General features: G+C 45.2%; 1 protein-coding gene and 1 pseudogene across 1 annotated transcript in view; one reads left to right on the forward strand and one right to left on the reverse strand.

Annotated features, from left to right (window-relative positions):
- The window catches only part of LOC143961886 (semaphorin-3F-like), a gene marked incomplete at its 3' end in the record, with an annotated part of 149,795 nt that overhangs the window by 116,281 nt on the left and 15,328 nt on the right, over window positions 1–18,186 (reverse strand). Inside the window, 1 exon segment of the mRNA XM_077471252.1 lies at window positions 15,158–15,269. Coding sequence (XP_077327378.1) covers window positions 15,158–15,269 — 112 coding nt within the window.
- LOC143989450 (U2 spliceosomal RNA) lies at window positions 7,548–7,652 on the forward strand (annotated as a pseudogene).

Raw genomic sequence — 18,186 nt, forward strand, 5'->3', positions numbered from 1 at the left:
CACTGCTGAGAAGAGGGAGCAGAGGAGCAGAGATGCTAGGTCACTGCTGGGAAGGGGGAGCAGGGGAGCGGAAATGTTAGGTCACTGCTCGGAAGGGGGAGCAGGGGAGCGGAGATGCTAGGTCACTGCTGGGAAGGGGGAGCAGAGATGCTAGGTCACTGCTGGAAAGGTGGAGCAGGGGAGCGGAGATGCTAGGTCACTGCTGGGAAGGGGGAGCAGGGGAGCGGAGATGCTAGGTCACTGCTGGGAAGGGGGAGCAGGGGAGCGGATATGCTAGGTCACTGCTGGGAAGGGGGAGCAGGGGAGCGGAAATGTTAGGTCACTGCTCGGAAGGGGGAGCAGGGGAGCGGAGATGCTAGGTCACTGCTGGGAAGGGGGAGCAGAGATGCTAGGTCACTGCTGGAAAGGTGGAGCAGGGGAGCGGAGATGCTAGGTCACTGCTGGGAAGGGGGAGCAGGGGAGCGGAGATGCTTAGTCACTGCTGGGAAGGGGGAGCAGGGGAGCGGAGATGCTAGGTCACTGCTGGGAAGGGGGAGCAGTAATGGTAGGTCACTGCTGGGAAGGGGGAGCAGGGGAGCGGAGATGTTAGGTCACTGCTGGAAAGGTGGAGCAGGGGAGCGTAGATGCTTAGTCACTGCTGGTAAGGGGGAGCAGAGATGCTAGATCACTGCTGGGAAGGGGGAGCAGGGGAGCAGAGATGCTAGGTCACTGCTGGGAAGGGGGAGCAGGGGAGCGGAGATGCTAGGTCACTGCTGGGAAGGGGAAGCAGGGCAGCGGAAATGTTAGGTCACTGCTGGGAAGAGGGAGCAGGGGAGCAGAGATGCTAGGTCACTGCTGGGAAGGGGGAGCAGAGATGCTAGGTCACTGCTGGGAAGGGGGAGCAGGGGAGCAGAGATGCTAGGTCACTGCTGGGAAGGGGGAGCAGGGGAGCCAAGATGCTTGGTCACTGCTTGAATGGGGGAGCAGGGAAGTATAGCTGCTAGATCACTTTTGAGAGGAGGGGGAGCAGGGGAGCTGAGCTGCATAGTTATTGCTTGAATGGGGGAGCAGGGGAGCTGAGCTGCTAAGTCACTGCTGGGAAGGGGGAGTAGGGTAACTGAGCTGCTAGGTCACTCTTGGGGGGGGGGGGGGGGGGGTTGTAGGGTAACTGATCTGCTAGGTCACTTCTGAGAGGGGGGGGGGAGAGAGGGAGCAGGAGGAGCTCAGTTGCTTAGAGAATACCTTAAACCACTTTAAGGCAGTCGGTTGTGAAATTTAGAAATTTGAAGATGAAATGCTTCACAGCGCCTATAGCGTCAGAGGTTAATAAGAGCTTGTTTTACAGCCCTAAATAAAATATATAGTACGTTGAGGTTTTAAGTACATTTTCAAGCTAAATATGTTGATTTTAAAATACATGTGAAAAATTTGAAAATTGGTTCTGAAGTATACGTATTAGCTCCATACATCTGACTTGCAGGGAGTCTAGGTGCTCCCATAAATCTTTAATTGTAGGCAAGGTGGAAAGGTGACCTCATTGCTCTCCATCTCGTCCAAGCAAAGAATGTTTTAAACGGGAGCAACACTGGAAGTGAAACGCATTGCTGTGGAGGGGGATTTCTGTGAAGAGCTGACCTGCCCGGCTCCAATTTCCCGTAAACCTGTCCTGTTCACACGCTTGCTTCCTCCCCTGTGAGCTCATTCTATTCATACATACATACACATGTCCTGACACACAGGATGTTTCGGGATTTAGAGACACGCAGAGGGTGTCCCCGGGCCCCGGGGCCGGCTGGAGAGAGACAGAGAGAGAGGGAGAGAGAGAGAGGGGAGAGAGGGGAGAGAGGGGAGAGAGAGAGAGGGAGAGGGGGGGGAGAGAGAGAGAGGGAGAGGGGGGGAGAGAGAGAGAGGGGGAGAGAGAGAGGGGGGGAGGGGGGAGAGAGAGAGGGGGGGGAGGGGGAGAGAGAGAGGGGGGGGGAGGGGGAGGGGGAGAGAGAGGGGGAGCGCACAGCTTCACACCCCGGTGACGTGAGGGATAAAGGCCCAGCTGTCACACATAGATAGAGGGGCTCAGGACTCCCTATTAATAGGTCCCCACGTCTGTGCTGAGATAACGTGGTATTTTTGGGATGCGCTTGTCAAGAACAAAGTACATGAAAATCCCGACAACTGTGCCAACCCCTGTCCGGGCGGCTTTGTTCTTCCTGGAATCTCGATCGAACGCAACGGGCACTGCGGACTTCCAGATCATCGGCAAGGTGCCCTGGATTTCTGAGAAAGGAGAAAGCTTTACGCTGTATATGTGTGTGTGTGTATATATATATATATATATATATATATATATATATATATATATATATATATATATATATATATATATAGATAAATATATATCTATATATATATATATATACACACACACACGTGTGATAGGGCTACATAACCCCTCTTTCAATGCTCTATAAAAGGGGGAGGTGTTTTGTAGTCCACAGAGATAACAGAGGGCAATGCTAACTGCTAACTGATAACTGTCCTGCCTCCCAATTGTATATATATATATATATATATATATATATATATATATATATATATATATATATATATATATATATATATATATATATATAATGTTTTATTATTATTGTTTCATATGCAAGCAGGCAGGCAAATTCATTTTATTGCAGAAGAGACATTGCATGATTATTCTCTGCAACAAATGACTTTAGTACTTTAGTTCCACTTTTAGTTCCTATTGCAACTCCCTCCTCATTGGCTCACCTTTACATAGGCTATCCCCCCTTTAGTCCATCATTAATGCTGCTTCCAGATTCATCCACCTCACCAACCATTCAGTGTCTTCCACCCCTCTCTGCTGATCCCTCCACTGGCCTCCATTCAGTTTCTTCCACCCCTCTCTGCCGATTCCTCCATTGGGCTCCATTCAGTGTCCTCAACCCCTCTCTGCCAATCCCTCCACTGGCCTCTATTCAGTCTCCTCCACCCCTCTCTGCCGATCCCTCCACTGGCCTCCATTCAGTGTACTCCACCCCTCTCTGCCGATCCCTCCACTGGCCTCCATTCAGTGCCCCCCCCCCCCCCCCTCTGCTGATTCCTCCACTGGGCTCCAATAAGTGTCCTCCACCCCTCTCTGCTGATTCCTCCACTGGCCTCCATTCAGTGTCCTCCACCCCTCTCTGCCAATCTCTCCACTGGCCTCCATTCAGTGTCCTCCACCCCTCTCTGCCTATTCCTCCACTGGCCTCCATTCAGTGTCCTCCACACCTCTCTGCCGATTCCTCTACTGGCCTCTATTCAGTGTCCTCCACCGCTCTTTGCTGATCCCTCCACTGGGCTCCATTCAGTGTCCTTCACCCCCCTCTGCCAAACCCTCCACGACCCCCATTCAGTGTCCTCCACCCCTCTCTGCCAATCCCTCCACTGGCTTCCGCTTACCCAATAAATTAAATTAATTTGATGGCAAGCCAACTAGCATGTCCCTCTGATTCCTCCTGTATTGAATTGAATTGTAACCGTACTGTCTGCCCTCATGTTGTAAGGCGCTGCGCAAACTGCTGGCGCTATATAAATCCTGTATAATAATAAAAATCCTGAATAATAATAAAATAAATCCTGTAAAATAACAACCCCTAATAATAATACTAATATAAATTCTATATAATATTAATAATATAAATAATAATACTAATCCTGTATAATACTAATAATATAAATCCTGTATAATAATAAAAATTCTGAATAATATTAAAAATAATAATACAGAATAATATAATTCCTGTAAAATAATCCATAGTAATAATAATAATAATATAAATCCTGTAAAAAAATAATAACCCCTAATAATAATAATACTAATATAAATTCTAATAATAATATAAATAATACTAATTCTGTATAAGGCTGGATTCACACCTATGCATTTTTTGTGCTTTTTGCATTTTGCAGATTTACACTACAGAACATGTTCCATAGGAAACCATGTTAAATGGATTGTAGTGCAAATCTGCAAAATGCAAAAAAGTACTAAAAATGCATAAGTGTGAATCCAGCCTCATACTAATATATAAATTCCGTATAATACTAATATATAAATCCTGAATAATAATAGTAATATAAATCCTGTATGAAAATAATAAAAAATAACAGCAGGAGAAATGTCATACAATATTGTGTATATGCATGATGATCAAATGCTCTATGTGCTTGCAAATGTAAAAAAAATAAAAAAATAAACGGGTCACTAAGACCGTAGCCGGTTATTTCCCGGGATGCTGCAATCTGCCACCTCATATCACGCAGCTTGAAACACGCGGTGTAGACCAGCTCCAAGTCAATCACGGCCATATAAAAGCTGCATCTTTATTCAGGTGCAACATGAGATGTGAAAACCACCTGTTCTCACTATGACTGCCAGGGCTGCAAGTTCACAACCCGACGGCGGTAAAGACTCCACTGCCAAATGTCACCGCCAGATCAGATTGCCTGAAGATTTTGTGAAAATCTCAGGCTTATTTACTAAGGAAGTGCAAAGAGTGACCACCATCTGCCTGAAAACTACAGGAACCTATCAGAAACTGTCTTTTAATGGATATGTGGCAGTCCACTGCCCTCCTGGACTGAAGCAGCTTCCTCTGATTCCACAGCACACTGTGAGCGTCTCACCATGTGCATTCAAGGCTGCAGCGGGTCAGATAAACCAGGTATCACAGTGCTACAATAGAGCACATTATGGGCACAGAATAAGACTTGGAGGGAGGTATGGTGGCACTGGGAGGATATAATGATGGCACTAGGGAGGCATGGTGCCACTGGGAGGATATAATGGTGGCACTAGGAGGATATAATGATGGCACTAGGGAGGCATAGTTGTTCTTTGGGGATATACTGGTAGCACTGGGGTCACTAAAAAAGTTCAACATGGCACCTCATGGCAAAGAACTCTCTGAGGATCTGAAAAAAGAATTGTTGCTCTACATAAAGATCTCCTAGGCTATAAGTAGATTGCCAAGACCCTGAAACTGAGCTGCAGCACGGTGGCCAAGACCATACAGCGGTATAACAGGACAGATTCCACTCAGAACAGGCCTCGCCATGGTCCAAAGAAGTTGAGTGCACATGCTCAGCGTCATATCCAGAGGTTGTCTTTTGGGAAATAGACGTATAAGTGCTACCAGCATTGCTGCAGAGGTTGAAGGGGTGGAGGGTAAGCCTGTCAGTGCTCAGACCATACGCTGTCATCCCAGAAGGAAGCCTCTTCTAAAGATGATGCACAAGAAAGCCCACAGTTTTCTGAAGACAAGCAGGCTAAGGACATGGATTACTGGAACCATGTCCTGTGGTCTGATGAGACCAAGATAAAGTTATTTGGTTCAGATGGTAACAAGCGTGTGTGGCGGCATCCAGGTGAGGAGGACAAAGACAAGTGTGTCTTGTCTACAGTCAAGCATGGTGGTGGGAGTGTCATGGTCTGGGGCTGCATGAGTGCTGCCGGCACTGGGGAGCTACAGATCATTGAGGGAACCATGAATGCCAACATGTACTGTGACATACTGAAGCAGAGCATGATCCCCTCCATTCAGAGACTGGGCCGCAGGGCAGTATTCCAACATGATAACGACCCCAAACACACCTCCAAGACCACCACTGCCTTGCTAAAGAAACTGAGGGTAAAGGTGATGGACTGGCCAAGCATGTCTCCAGACCTAAACCCTATTGAGCATCTGTGGGACATCCTCAAACGGAAGCTGGAGGAGTGCACGGTCTCTAACATCCACCAGCTCGGTGATGTCATCATGGAGGAGTGGAAGAGGACTCCAGTGGCAACCTGTGAAGCTCTGGTGAACTTCATGCCCAAGAGGGTTAAGGCAGTGCTGGAAAATAATGGTGGCCACACAAAATATTGACACTTTGGGCCCAATTTAGAAATTTTCCCTTAGGGGTGTACTGACTTTTGTTGCCAGCGGTTTAGACATTAATGGCTGTGTGTTGAGTTATTTTGAAGGGACAGCAAATTTACACTGTTATACAAGCTGTACACTCACTACTCTACATTGTAGACAATGTTGTCACATGAAAAGAAAATAGTTAGAAAAATGTGAAGGGTGTACTTACTTTTGTGAGATATTGTATTGGTCGCACTGGGAGGATATAGTGGGGGGCATGGTGGTATTATGGGATATAATGGCAGCACTAGGGGGACATAATGGCGCCACTTGGGCAGACAAGGTGGTACTAAAGATATATAAAATGGTGGCACTAGCCGGGTATTTACTAATACTCTAATGATAAGCAGCACTATAATAGGAAGCAGTCTAAAGGAGGCAGTATAATGAGGAAGGCTCAATGACCACCTATGTAAGAGGGGATATTACTGAGGTTCCCTACTGACCACTAATGTAAGGAAAGCTTTACTTGGGGGGCCACACTAACAGCCAATGCATGACTTCTCCTAACCTATTATCACTGATCAAAGCCACTTCAGGTTGTCCACACTGCCTTTAAAAATTGTGCCCCTTCCCATGTGATGTTTGCTTTCTTTTGGGTTTTAATGTAGATCTCATCCTTTCTGGACATGCCCACCACTGATCTAGATGGTAATTTGTACAGACTTGTGCTTAAAACGTAACTATATTTGCTTGGTCAGCCATCCTCAACCAGGGCTCTGTAGAAACCTAATGTTCCTCCAAAAGTTGCTAGGGGTTCCTTGAGCTGTGGTTGCTCGACCTCCTATTTGATGGCGTCTGGATCGCTCTGCATCCATCACCACTTGCCAATGCCATTCTTAAACCACCACAAGCATTTTCATAATCACCTGCCAACGTAAGCAGCTTTTTTCCCCACTGACCCAAGATTTTATTAGGGGCTCCCTGAGACCTGAAAATTATTTCTAGGGTTTTGAGGTTAAAACTTTGAGAAAGGCTACCTTAGATACATTGGACAGATTGATGGACAGCCCTTAGCCAGCAGCACTCAGAGTCCAGAGCTGCTGAAATGGAATGCATCATCATAGGTGTGGTGGAGATTATGAAATATAATATTTATAACAAGGAGCTTAAAGGAAACCATTCTGAATGTATGACTTAATATTTTCAGGTTTATGTGTGTATGTGGACAGAGGTTTTAATACAGAAATGTCTGCTACCTTGTGGGAACCATTGAATGTCCCCAGGTGTTAAGGGAATATCAATCATCTTTGCAGACATTGAGGCTCCATCTCCCCAGGGGATATTAACATGCTAATGTCGGAACTGTTTGGGCTTAAGGATCAAAGGAGATGGTTCATTAGATTGATAGACGAAGTGTCACCGGACATTCAGGCCTAAACTATGGATATTTCTGGGAGCTTGAGAATTAGCCAATCAGAGTGTGAGCCATCCTGAACCAATCGGCATTTAGACTTCAGAATCAGCCAGTCAGAGGTTGATGCAAACTCAGAGCCAATGGGTGCATTCCATCTTCTGATTGGCTGAGAATGCATATAAAATAGGGCAAGAGTTAGCTGATGGCCCTCCTGAGTTCCAGACCATGGGGGACGTCAGGATGTCCATGTAATATCTCGGCCTTTTGGCTAAGATCAAGTGTAGTATCTGTTCTTATCAGTTGCCAAAGAAGGCGCTGGTCCATCCCTATTTGAGAGGGTTTGGGCGGCGCTCTCCGATGGTGTAATTTGCATCCCGAAGGATGGTTTCGGTAGGGGCCACGTCGTGCCACCCGACAGTATACTGGGGGCCGATGCATGGTTGAGTCTGAGCCATCTGGAAGGATGCCCCTGGTGAGGGCAGGTGCTGCCTGGTCGGATCCAGAGGGCCGGGTACACCGGCCTCTGGTCTGGATTGGGGTGGCTCTAGCCCCGGGCAGTTTTTCGGAAAGGAACGCTGGTTACTCCTTATGGATGTAGGGGGAGTGCCGGTTAGTACATCCGAATATAATTAGGAAGGAGTGATGGGAGCGACGGTGGAGCCTGATGGTAAAGGGCTCTCACCAAGCTTCCTGATCTTCATGCCTTCCTGTCTGGGGTGGGGGTTGCTGTGGTCTGGGCTGGGGGTCGGGGGCGGTCTTGAAAGCCTATGGAGTATGTGCCCCTGGAGTGGCAGTCCAGGGGTGCCTAACAATCACTGTGAGTGAGGGTCACTTTGATTTTGGGCACCACGGTCACTGCACCATGACACGCTTTTTTAGCACCTGCCTCTTGGGCCGGGCCTTTTGGCTGGGACCAGAGGAATTTTTTATTCCCGGCCGGAGGGCCTGGTCGTTGTTTCACACAACGACCACCTTTTCACTCTCCTCTCCACTATCCCTTCCCCACTTTTTATTTATTTTCAGTGTGTCTTGTCACGTCTTGTTTTGTCACTTTGCACGTTTGCTGTGATGAGTAGGGTCACAGGTTCTAGGGCCTGTCCTGAAAGTCTGGTGTGGGGGTGGACATGGCCTTTTGGCTTAGTTCACCCTCTGCCTTAGGGTTTGGGGTCTTCCTTCGGGGGAGCCCTACCTAGTATTTGGGTGGGTCTGTTTCGGCAGACCTTCCGAAGAACGGGGTCTGACTGGTTTCGGCCAGGAAGACCAAGTTTTAAGTGTCCTTGTCCCTGTCAGGAACCTAAACGCGCCGGGGGATTCAGGACAAGGTCCTCTGATTTTAGAGGACTTGTGTACCCGTCTGCACTTTTTTGTGTCACTCTTTATGTGTGTGCACATTTTTTATGCACCGGTGAAGTTTTTTGGAGTGTGTTTTGCACGCCACTGGCTTTCAATAAAAAAAAAAATGTAATATCTCTCTCTCTCTCTCTCATGGACTGGACACGTAAGATTCCAGTGTAATGTATTTTCCTTATCTCTCTTCATCCCGCTGTGCCCCCCCCTTTTGCAAAAATGGTAACGTGGGGAAAAACTAGATACTGTGTCTGTATTATTATTATGTCTCTTTTCTTTTCTGTAACCCTGCCTACCATAGGACTTTGCCTTAATATAATATTAATCTTGTGAAAGGATGTGTATGACCATTATAGCAATATTTGGTAACATCGTTGTTTTTAAGGTTGTATCCTCCACATTATATGGGGTACTCTGTAACGTTTCTTTTCCGTACTATAGTATGTTTAAATAAATTAGATTGTTATCCTTTTCGCACATGTATCATTCGTTCTTAATGTCATGGTTTGATTCATATAGATAAAAGGTTTTTAATCACTTATTTTATGTATAGGTAAGTATATAAGTGAGCTAGGCAAATTAGCCATAACAATAGGTCAGCCTTTTGGTGCCAAAATCCTTCAGTTCGATGCTCTGAAAACAAAATTTCATCTCCCCAATACACACTTGTTCCGCTATTTGCATACAATAGCCAATATGGCGATACCAGTCTTGGTCAGCAATCGATTGATCTGGAATCCTTACTCAGAGAGAAATATTTGGATAAGTCCTATTTACTGTATACAAACAATTTTTTACGGCGACTGGTGGGCTCCTCTCACGATGTAGAGCAGCATGGGAGGAGGTGTTCCCTCAGAGGGATAGGGACGACTTGGATGACATTTGGAGACGTCAACTTTACCAAACTGGTATCGGCCAGGGATCAGCTGACCCAATTTAAATTTTACATCGCATTCATCTTACTCCAATATTGGAATATATGAATATTGGAGTAAGATGAATCCAATATTGGAGTAAGATGGAGCCAGATTGAGGAGAATGTTCCCTACCCAGTTGCCCTGTTGTTGGTGGTGAACGTCTTCCCCTGCAGATTTTTTACATGTATTCTGGAACCGTGTCGCTATTCAAGAATTTAGGAAGGGGGACACATCACAGTGCTCTCAACGCCATGAGGGCATATACATAGATGCAGATTTCTGTAGAGAGCTCTAAAATGTGGAAGGATAAATTATTATTATATTATTATTCACAATTTATATAGCGCCAACAGTTTACGCAGTGCTTTACAATGTAGACGGGGGAGAGCACAATTACAGTACAGTTCAATACAAAAGGGACAGGAGGGCCTTGCACGTAGAGCTTACATTCTAAAAAAAATCCACCCAAATGATTGCACCACTCAACTAGTGTTATAACACCCATCCAGTTGTCTCTCTATATACACATATTATAACACGCAGAACAGAAATTGTTCTTCAATGCTCTGATGAAGAGGAAAACCCTTGAAACACATTAGCCAAGTATTTATTTTATCCCTTGCATGGGTATCACTTCATATCATTTTACCTAGTGACATTATTGTTGTTATTTATTATTATTATTTTCATTTTTATGAATACATAGTATCTACCTTTGTATAAACCCATTTGTTTACAATAAACTTTTTGCTATTATTATGATTCATGCATCAGGCCACGCGCCTTCCTTTTCCTTTTCTACATACCCAGCAATGCCCTATAAAGCTTTGGTGTTAGTAGGCACCACTTCTTTCTTCAGAGCTGGATGTGTGGCAGAGGCTACACATTTATGTAATTGGTGCCAGCAGTGCTGTATGATTGATAGACTTTCATCATACTTGTCTCTCTGGTTGTGGACCTTGCTTCGTGCACTGGTCAAAATCATTTGGTGGAGGGGGGGGGGGGGGGGGGGGATTATGGTGTGGGGGTTGTTTTTCAGGGGTTAGGCTTGGCCTCTTAGTTCCAGTGAAGGGAGCTCTTAAGACATCAGCATACCAAGACATTTTGGACAATTTCATGCTCCCAGCAGGCCAGGACTTTCTGTAGGCCAGTCAAGTTCCTCCACCCCAAACTCGCTCATCCATGTCTTTATGGACCTTGCTTTGTGCACTGGTGCGCAGTCATGTTGGAACAGGAAGGAGTCACCGCTAAACTGTTCCCACAAAGTTGGGAGCATGAAATTTTCCAACATGTCTTGGTATGCTGATGCCTTAAGGCCCCATTCACACCCGAGCGTATCGTTTGCAGGCAGAAAGTCGTGTGATTTTGTACAGGTCAAAAGGCCACCAATGTAAAAAGCAGAAAAAACGCCCAAATCACCCTAAAAAAAAAGTTCCAGAACTTGTTTGCGCTTCAGACTTTTGCAGATTCTGGCTTCAGGCGTTTTGGAGTGGAGATGCGAACCACCTCCATAGAGAATAATTTTTTTTTTTCCACTCCAGCATTTTGTAGCTTGGGGCTTCAAGCTACAAAACGCTCAGGTGCGAATGGCCCTAAGAGTTCCCTTCACTGGAACTAAGGGGCCAATCCCAACCTCTGAAAAACAACTCCCACACCACGATCCCCCCTCCACCAGATGATTTAGACCGCTGCACAAAGCAAGGTCCATAAAGACATGGATGAGCAAGTTTGGGGTGGAGGAACTTGACAGTCCTGACCTCAACCCGATAGAACACCTTTGGGATGAATTAGAGCGGAGACTGCGAGCCAGACCTTCAGTCCAACATAAGTGCCTGACCTCACAAATGCGCCTCTGGAAGAATGGCCAAACATTCCCATAGACACACTCCTAAACCTTGTAGACGGTCTTCCCAGAAGAGTTGAAGCTGTTATAGCTGCAAAGGGTGGGCCAACTCAATATTAAAACTCTACGAACTAAGGCTGGGGTGCCATTAAAGTTCATGTGTCCCAATATTTTTGACATAATAGTGTATGTTAGTACTGTGAATAGTTTAGGTGCGGTGCACTTTAAGAAGCCCTAATTACGGTGCACGTCTTCGGCCAACATTGGTCACCGTTGCTTTCTTTCACACCAACATGCCATATCAGAGACTTTACTGTTGCCTGTAACCTGAGTGGTGTGTACGTCTTGTTGCTAAGTGCTGTAAAAGATGGCAAGGCTGTAGAATGAATCCTTGGCTTTCCAGCCAACAACTGTACAAAATGGTGACAATGAAGGCATGCTTTCTTTTATTGCACAAGGCTGTTTATGAAGGGATAGGTGTTAAACAGCCTCCATTATTCTCCAAGTTCTTAATAAGTGTCAACATTGCACCGTGTTCCAATATATCCCCCCCCCCCCCCCCCCACCACCACCACTAGACATTCCTTGAGGAGGAAACACAAGGAGACAATTCCTCACCCTTCTGTGACCCTTTAAGGTCAGAGGTCAAATACACACAAAAACACAAGGTAATCTCCTTTTCCCCTTGGCGACCCCACAAAGCAGCCCCCCAGCAGGTCAACAAACAGGACCCGGTTTATTACAGGCAATAAGTGGGATTGTAAAATGGGACCTTGATGTCTTGCCTGCGGGCCTTTTCCAAAACCAAGCACCCTGGAAACAGGTCAAAACAAAAAAGGAAAAAAATATAAATGATCCAGGTATCCTTTTTCAAAATAATCCCTTAAAAAATGTCAGAATTTTGCTCTAAGCTGCCAGCTGAGGCATTTGCCCATTAGGAAGACCAAGGGGCACCTGCCCTCGGGCGGCACTGGGCATAGTTAAAGGTAGATGTGTGCAAGCTGCGCGTGCCCTAAGGCTAGGTTCATTAATGTCCGGTGCAAAATTCCCCTCCCCTTTTCACTGGGAATGGTACAGATGCCAATTCCTTGGAGGCGGCGGTCACCGGCGTCTTTAACATTAGCTGGTTGTTAGGGAGTGGGCCGAAAAGCCAACGACCACGTCCTTAACAATAGATCAATCACCAGCTGTCAGCTGAATGTAAAAAAAATACAAATTAAAAATAATACAAAAAACTACATGGGGGTCCCCCCCCACCCCAATCTATACCAGGCTCTTTCGGGTCTTTGGATTTTATGGTGGAACCCAATGCTAAAATAACAATTTTAAAAAAACGGCGTGCTACCACAAATTGTTTTTTTTTAGAGTGGGGACCCCAACGTTGTTTATTTTATTTTTTTCCTGATCAAATTCGTGTTCAAAACTGATCGGATGTGAATTCCAGGCTATTGCCTTATATGGGAACGCATCTGAACCGCACCACTGGCTCCATAGAAACCCGATTTAATTCTCATGTTATGGGGATCAGATGCGGTTCAAAAACGCATCCAATTTGTATATATGTGAACAGAGCCCAAAAGTACGGTGAACGTTCCCGTAGTACAGAATACTCAACGAGTGCACTAAACTTCCAACATGTAATACTTTCCATGGAATGCAAAAATAACATCATAAAACAAAACAAAATAAAATGAATAAACTATAAAGTGCCAACGTCAATAAAGTGCAATCCAATATAAAAGTGCAACTAGAGGCGATTCAGTTTGCATTGTGCGCTATACAAGTATTTCATTCATTCATTCATTCAACTGGTGCAATCCAAAAGAGCCACAACTCCTTCTCAGGTAAAGTGACTTGAGCTTTGTGCATACACTCCGATCTGTGCCTTCACCCGTGCCCCCCTTAGGACCCAAACTCGCCAATAGTAGTTGACCTAAACATATACCAAGGAAGGTCAGAAATCGCTCGAGTCACACACAACCACTGGACTTGCTCCAGGAACCGATGAAAGCCATAGTTAAATCACATACAGAAAGGGAGGAAGCCACAAAACAGCTCTATAGCGTAAAAAAAAAAAGTTTATTAAAACCATCATGGCACCAGGAGGAGCGAGGTATACAAATATAATAAAGGTAACTCAGAGGAACAAAAGGAGAACTTGAGAATAGATGGAAAATATTGAAGATATAATATGCAATTAAATAGATAGTTTGCTTTTATTATAGAACAGTGGTTTCCAAACTGTGGGCCGGTGGCTGGATGTGGCCCCTGGCTTGCCTTTATCTGGCATTTGGGGCACTATTACACCAGCTGACACTATCGATGGGGCGCTATTCCTCCCACTGACACGATGATGGAGCACTATTCCTCCCACTGACACCGATGATGGAGGACTATTCCTCCCACTGACACCGATGATGGAGGACAATTCCTCCCACTGACCATCGATGGGGCACTATTCTTCCCACTGACACCAATGATGGGGCACTATTCCTCCAACTGACACTAATGATGAGGCACTATTCCTCCAACTGACACCAATGATGAGGCACTATTCCTCCAACTGACATCAATGTTTGGGCACGATTCCCCTTGCTGACCCCATCAATGGGGCTCTATTCCTCCAGCTGACCTCACCGATGGGGCACTATTCCTCCCGCTGACCCCACCGATGGGGCACTATTCTTCCCACTGACACCAATTATGGGGCACTATTCCTCCCACTGACACCAATTATGGGGCACTATCCCTCCTGCTGACACCATCAATGGGACACTATTCCTATCACTGATATCAAAGATGGGGCACTATTACTATCCCTGTCACTATCAATGGAGCACTATTCCTCCTACTTACAGCATCAATGGGGCACTATTCCTCCCACTGACACCATCGATGGGGCACTATTCCTCCTGCTGACACAATCGATGGGACACTATTCCTCCTGCTGACACCATCGATGGGACACTATTCCTATCACTGATATCAAAGATGGGGCACTATTCCTCCCAACCGACACCATCAATGGGGCACTATTCCTCCCAACCAACACCATCAATGGGGCACTATTCCTCCCAACCAACACCATCAATGGGGCACTATTCCTCCCACCGACACCATCAACGTGGCACTATCCCTGTCACTTACAGCATTGATGGGGCACTATCCCTCCCACTTACAGCATTCTATTCTATTCTATTCTTCCCATCAGAACCAACAATTTGGCACTATTCCTTACATTCAAACTGATGTTGGGGCATTGTTTATGGGGCCAGATGTGGCCTCTGGCTTGCCTTCATCTGGCCCTTGGGGCACTATTACATCAACTGACACCATCGATGGGGCACTATTCCTCCCACTGATACCATTTATGACACACTAGCTCTCCCACTGACATTATCAATGGGGCACTATTCCTCCCACACACAGCATTGATGGGGCACTAGTCTTCCTTTTGATACCAACAATTGGGCACTAATCCTTCCATTCAAACCAATAATGGGGCATGGTTTATGTCCACTGATGCCAAGGCATTTTCTGCTGCCACTGATCACAATCCGTCCCCACTAAAATCTATAGAACATTAAACTGGACCTTCGCTTAGAAAGTTTGGAGACCCCTGTTATAGAGAGTTTCATGCCACATTAAAATTGGTAAACTGGAAAAATAAAAACCTTCAAAATTTGCACAAATTGCAAAAAACAAATAAGGATATAAAATAAGAGAACTTGAATAAAAACCAACAATGACTTACCTTTGTACGTCAAGTAAACACGGGCAGGCCGGGACGTCCATGATCTCACAGGGAAATTAAGAAGCAGCAAGAGTAGAGAGGGCAGTGCCAATATCTGCATGGTATCGCTACCCTAGACACAGAGAAAAGAGGGATAAGACAATGATCAAACATTGGCATTCCCACGGTAACCTCATTACCGCTCACAATGAAAGCACACATCCCCATACATAGGGACACAACTACGAGGCTACACACCAAGTTCAGCTTTCACAGCAGAGATTTGTACAGAAAAGACTGATCGCGGCTGACTCACAGCAAAAAAAAAAACTGGAAAAAAAAAAAAAAAGTTTTATAGGGGAGAGTTTATGAAACAAATTTGTCTCCGCTCAAATAAGGTCTTTATCTAATCAGTTATGTCAACGTTGGGACTGAGCAGGAAATTTCCCGCATCCCTTTTCTCAGTAAAAGGAAAATGATGTGGCTATTAGTCAAAGCGATAAAAAAAAGCATCACATAAGCAAGCAAAAAAAACAGACAATGAAAAGGAAATCTTCCTATTTACATTTGCGTAAAAGCCCAGAACTTAAAAAAAAAAAAAAAAAGATAAAATTAGCTGTAGGCAAGGGTGAGCAAAGAAAATGCATTGTTGTATCTTATGCCTACTGGTTCTTAGCACACACCTTTAAGGTTTATATCCATTTCTGCTTCAATAACTATTATATTAGAATGTTACACACAATTGTTTTATGGCCAAACGTTGGTATGAGGTCCATAGCAAAGGCAGGTAGAGTACAAACAGTGTACGATGGAAGACCATCAAGTGGGAGGGAAGGTTCAGAGAGTGAAGCCCCATACACACTATCAGTTTTTCTGCTGAGTTTTTCCTTCAGGTTTACCAAAACCATGTAGTGCAAGGGCCTGCCTGATTGTATACAAATTGAAACACCTAAGGTTTGACCTCATATTATATGGTTTTGGTAAATCTGAAGGAAAAACTCAGCAGAAAAACGGATAGTGTGTATGGGGCTTAAGAATCAAGTTTTAAAAGCTTTTCTTGTGGTGTAGAAATGCCAAGGCAGGTTTAAGGAGACCCATTGGCCTGGTAGCTGGTCCGGAGCCCTATCCAAAGAAAACTGTTTGATATTGCTCCAGCTATGGCAATCGTGGGTCACTTGTAGGAAGGCATAAATGCTTTGGTAGCCCTGGGATCGGCAATAAAAGTATAAAGGTGAAGAGAGAAAAAGAAGGAAGAGATGAGTAAGAGGAAAAAGGTCTCTCCCTTGGCCAGGATCCCACCCAACTGACTCACCCAACAAACACTAAAGAGCCATATAATATATCAATAGATACCTCTCCCTCAGCCAGGAGCCCACGCTACATATACCCCAAGGTATACAATATATCAATAGTTACCTCTCCCTCGGCCAGGGGCCCACCACACCAATTCAAATTATTTGATCCCCTACAGATTGTGTAAGTTTGTCCACTTACAAAGAAATTAAGGGTCTAAAATTTTTATCATAGGTGTATTTTAAATGATAGAGACAGAATATCAACCACAAATCCAGAAAAAACACATTATACAAATGCTATAAATTGAGTTCAGTGAGTAAAATAAGTATTTTATCCCCAAGTAAAACATGACTTAGTAGTTGGTGGAGAAACCCTTGTTGGTAAGCACAGAGGTAAGACGTTTCTTGTAGTTGGTGACAAAGCTTGCACACATCTCAGGAGGGATTTTGGTCCACTCTGCTTTGCAGATCATCTCTAAATCCTTAAGGTTTCTTGGCTGTCGCACGGCAACTCGAAGTTTCAGCTCCCTCCATAAATTTTCTATAGGATTAAGGTCTGGAGACTTGCTAAGCCACTCCATGAACGTAATGTGCTTCTTTTTGAGCCACTCCTTTGTTGCCTTGGTGGTATGTTTTGGGTCATTGTCATGTTGAAAGACCCATCGATGACCCATATTCAGTGTTCTCGCTGAGGGAAGAAGGTTCCCTTCCAAGATTTTACAATACATGGCCCGGTCCATTGGCCCCTAAATGAGGCAAAGTCGGCCTGTACGTTTAGCAGAGAAACGGCCCCAAAAAATCACGTATCCACCTCCATACTTGACTGTAGGGATGGTGTTCTTAGGGTCATAGTCAGCAGTTTTCTTCCTCCGAAACATGGCGAGTCAAGTTAATGCCAAAGAGCTCAGTTTTGGTCTCATCTGACCACAGCACTTTCTCCCAATCCTTCTCTGAATCATTTAGATGTTCATTGGCAAAACTGCACATGTGTCTTCTTGAGGAGGTGAACTCGCCTAAGAACACCATCCCTACAATCAAGCACGGAGGTGGAAACATGAGGCTTTGGGGCTGTTTCTCTGCTAAAAGGTACAGACCGACTGCCTCATTGAGGGGCCAATGGGCAGGGCCAAGTCCCCAAAACGTCAGCTGTCCACCATGTTTCACAGTAAGAATGGTGTACCTTTCATCATAGGCCTCATTGACGCCTCTTCAAATGTAGCAATTATGGTTGTGGCCAAAAAGCAAAACTTTGGTCTCATCACTCCAAATGACTTTGTGCCAGAAGGTTTGAGGCTTGTCTCTGTGCTGTTTGGCGTATTGTAAGCAGGATACTTTGTAGGATTTGCGTAGTAATGGCTTTCTTCTGGCAACTCGACCATGCAGCCCATCTTTCTTCAAGTGCCTCCTTTATTGTGCATCTTGGAACAGCCACACCACATTTTCAGGGAGTCCTGTATTTCACCTGAAGTTATTTGTGAGGTTTCGCTTTGCACCCCGAACAATTTCCCTGGCAGTTGTCGCTTAAATTTTAGTTGGTCTACCTGACCGTGGTTTGGCTTCTACAAAACCCCTCGTTTTCCACTTCTTGATTAGAGTTTGAACACTGCTGATTGGCATTCTCAATTCCTTGGATATCTTTTTATATCCCTTTCCTGTTTTATACAGTTCAACTACCTTTTCCCGCAAGATCCTTTGACAATTCTCTTGCTTTCCCCATGACTCAGAATCCAGAACCATCAGTGCAAGCACTGGATG

Source organism: Lithobates pipiens, unplaced genomic scaffold, assembly GCF_037356315.1.
Source record: "Lithobates pipiens isolate NorthernLeopardFrog02 unplaced genomic scaffold, aLitPip1_a1.2 Scaffold_1, whole genome shotgun sequence".
Taxonomy (NCBI): Eukaryota; Metazoa; Chordata; class Amphibia; order Anura; family Ranidae; genus Lithobates; species Lithobates pipiens.